The sequence below is a fragment of the Chrysoperla carnea genome, chromosome 1 (genome assembly GCF_905475395.1).
Source record: "Chrysoperla carnea chromosome 1, inChrCarn1.1, whole genome shotgun sequence".
NCBI lineage: Eukaryota > Metazoa > Arthropoda > Insecta > Neuroptera > Chrysopidae > Chrysoperla > Chrysoperla carnea.
Window position 1 is genome coordinate 25,650,861 of NC_058337.1, and position 2,361 is coordinate 25,653,221.

General features: G+C 29.4%; 1 protein-coding gene across 1 annotated transcript; it reads left to right on the forward strand.

Moving 5' to 3' along the window:
- Window positions 1–475: 475 nt before the first annotated feature.
- Window positions 476–1,086, forward strand: LOC123305539 (transmembrane protein 14 homolog). Its single transcript, XM_044887290.1, has 2 exons — window positions 476–552; window positions 779–1,086. The coding sequence occupies exons 1-2, from the start codon at window positions 477–479 to the stop codon at window positions 1,063–1,065; spliced, it is 363 nt and encodes a 120-aa protein (XP_044743225.1). The 5' UTR covers window position 476; the 3' UTR covers window positions 1,066–1,086.
- The last annotated feature ends 1,275 nt before the right edge of the window (window positions 1,087–2,361 follow it).

The window sequence follows — 2,361 nt, forward strand, 5'->3', positions numbered from 1 at the left end:
GATAATGCCATCAATTTTTCACATAGACCAGTATTTAATAAAATAAGTGTGCTAGGAATTTGATCTGAACACCATATTAATTTTTGACCCATACGGTAATTTTTTTTACGTTTACTTTGAGGAACAATTGCGTAGTTACAAATTGGAACTGATTGTCATCTAAATCAACGATGAAGAATACGAAATCGATAAATGTAGTATAGATTTATGTTTATTTTAGAAACAATTAATTAAATTAGAATCCGCGAAAAAATTTTTATTTTTTATAGCATGGATGAGATTCAGAATATGAGTTTAATGGAATCTTAACAATTAATTTACTTCATATACTTAACAATAGAGTCTCGATCATATCGAATCCCCACTCTTATTTTGGGATTAAAACCGGTCTATTTTTTTTTTGACAATTCAAAACGTCATTTAAAAATTTTTTTAATTTGTTAAAATTTTTTTGAGTGAAACTAAGAAGTTCAAGCATGCCTATTGATTTTATTGGCTTTGCTTTCGCTATCACAATTGCGGCTGGAGGAATTATGGGCTATGCAAAAGCAGGTGAAATAATTAAGTTGTTAATATAAAATTTATGTCATTTGTTTTTTAAAAAAGATAATATTAAGAACTAAAACGAAAATAGATTACGACTTATTTTTAACCAAAAATTGACTGGACATTTTTTTGTTCTAAAGCTAATAATATTGTGATATTATTTTGAACCAAAAATTATGAACTTATTGTGTACATTGAACAGTAAAGTTTATATTTCGTAATTATTTTACAGGCTCGATTCCATCTTTAGGATCAGGAATATTATTTGGACTACTTTTATCATATGGAGCATATCAAGCATCCAAATCTCCACCAAAGTATGGTGTACAATTATTAACAATTGCCGCTCTTGCTGGTATTATGGGATTTCGATTCTATCAAACTGGTAAAATTATTCCAGCTGGTCTTATTTGTATAATGGCTACAGTTTTGTTGTTACGATATATTTTCAAATCATTATTGGGGTTTTTTAAGAGATCACAAGAGTCAGTGGATGATAACTCGATCCCAGCAACATAAATCTGTTCTTAACATCGGAATTGAAATGACATATATAAGCGTTATTCTTTCTTAAGATGTACTTTAGTAATTTTTTTAATGTATATTCTTTAATCATTTATGTAATAATTAATTAACTGTTACTAAATAGTATTTAGGCATTTTCCTGTGTTTGAAAAACAATGAAAAAAAATGATTTTTAAGTTTGGTAAATTCTTTGACAAGTTTTTCACATAAATTTAAGAAATAATTATGCTGATGCCTTAATTTTTACCAAAATCTGTAACTAATTTTTTTAAATTATATTTTATTAAGAAGCAGAAGACTTAATTAAAGATCAAAAAAGGTATTGAACACCTAAACACTCAAAAACTTCCATACTGACCATCTTTCGATTGAGGAACATCTTGTGAAATATTATAAGAGATATTTTAAAATGAAACACTTGTCCAACTGGAAAATTAGGACAGAAATTGATCCGCATTCTGTTAGTTTACCGTAACTTATATACAGCTCGGATCGAGTTATCGGATCCGACTCAAATAAGAAGTGAATATTTCATTTGACCCGTGTCGGGAAAATATATTGTAAACGGTTCTGGTTTGAAACCCAGGGCGGCGTATTTTTGGAAGATATTATCCGACCGGGAACTATCGTAAATGATCTTGATAAGAAACCTTTTCAGGAAGATATCCGAAGGTATTATAAAGTGCAGATCAGGTAATCCAATTCTTATTAGAAATGTAAGGACATCGATATAAGAATATCAACAGATATCGTCAGGATTTCGGATTCCATTCTTGTAAGAAATACAATAGAAAGACCTGTTTCGAGTAAATGTTTGGTAAGCAGTTCTGGTCAGAAACTCAGACCTGGACCGTTACCTAGGAATGACATTGCTTGAAACGATTATGATGAAAAACCTTACCAAGGTCTTATCAGTGAATATCATTAATCTGGAATCTGAAATATGGTCATCGGATACAAAATATCTTCGATCTAGCTGGAAAGCGAGTCTTGATTAGATTTTTGTCAGGGCTACCATGATAGATTTTTGTTGGAATGATCTTATCAGGCCTTTTAATACGGGATTACTTTATTTTAAGCATTTTTTTTTAAACTATAAGATGACTATGGTTTAAACTGAAAAATAAAGAACTCAAGCTTATCCAAGTTTAGAAACTTACTTTATTATTTCTAAATCGTGAATACTATCCCATAATTCAATATATGTATAAATAATATGTGTTATAAAGCTTATGGGTTATACCAACGAACTTTGTAGGTATAGCATATATACTTATGGTATATATTACT

Excerpts from the sequence above, each read along its gene's own strand:
- LOC123305539 (XM_044887290.1), top strand. The coding sequence starts at position 477 with ATGCCTATTGATTTTATTGGCTTTGCTTTCGCTATCACAATTGCGGCT. Across the intron at positions 553-778 it reads TATGGGCTATGCAAAAGCAG|GCTCGATTCCATCTTTAGGA; the intron begins GTGAAATAATTA and ends ATTATTTTACAG.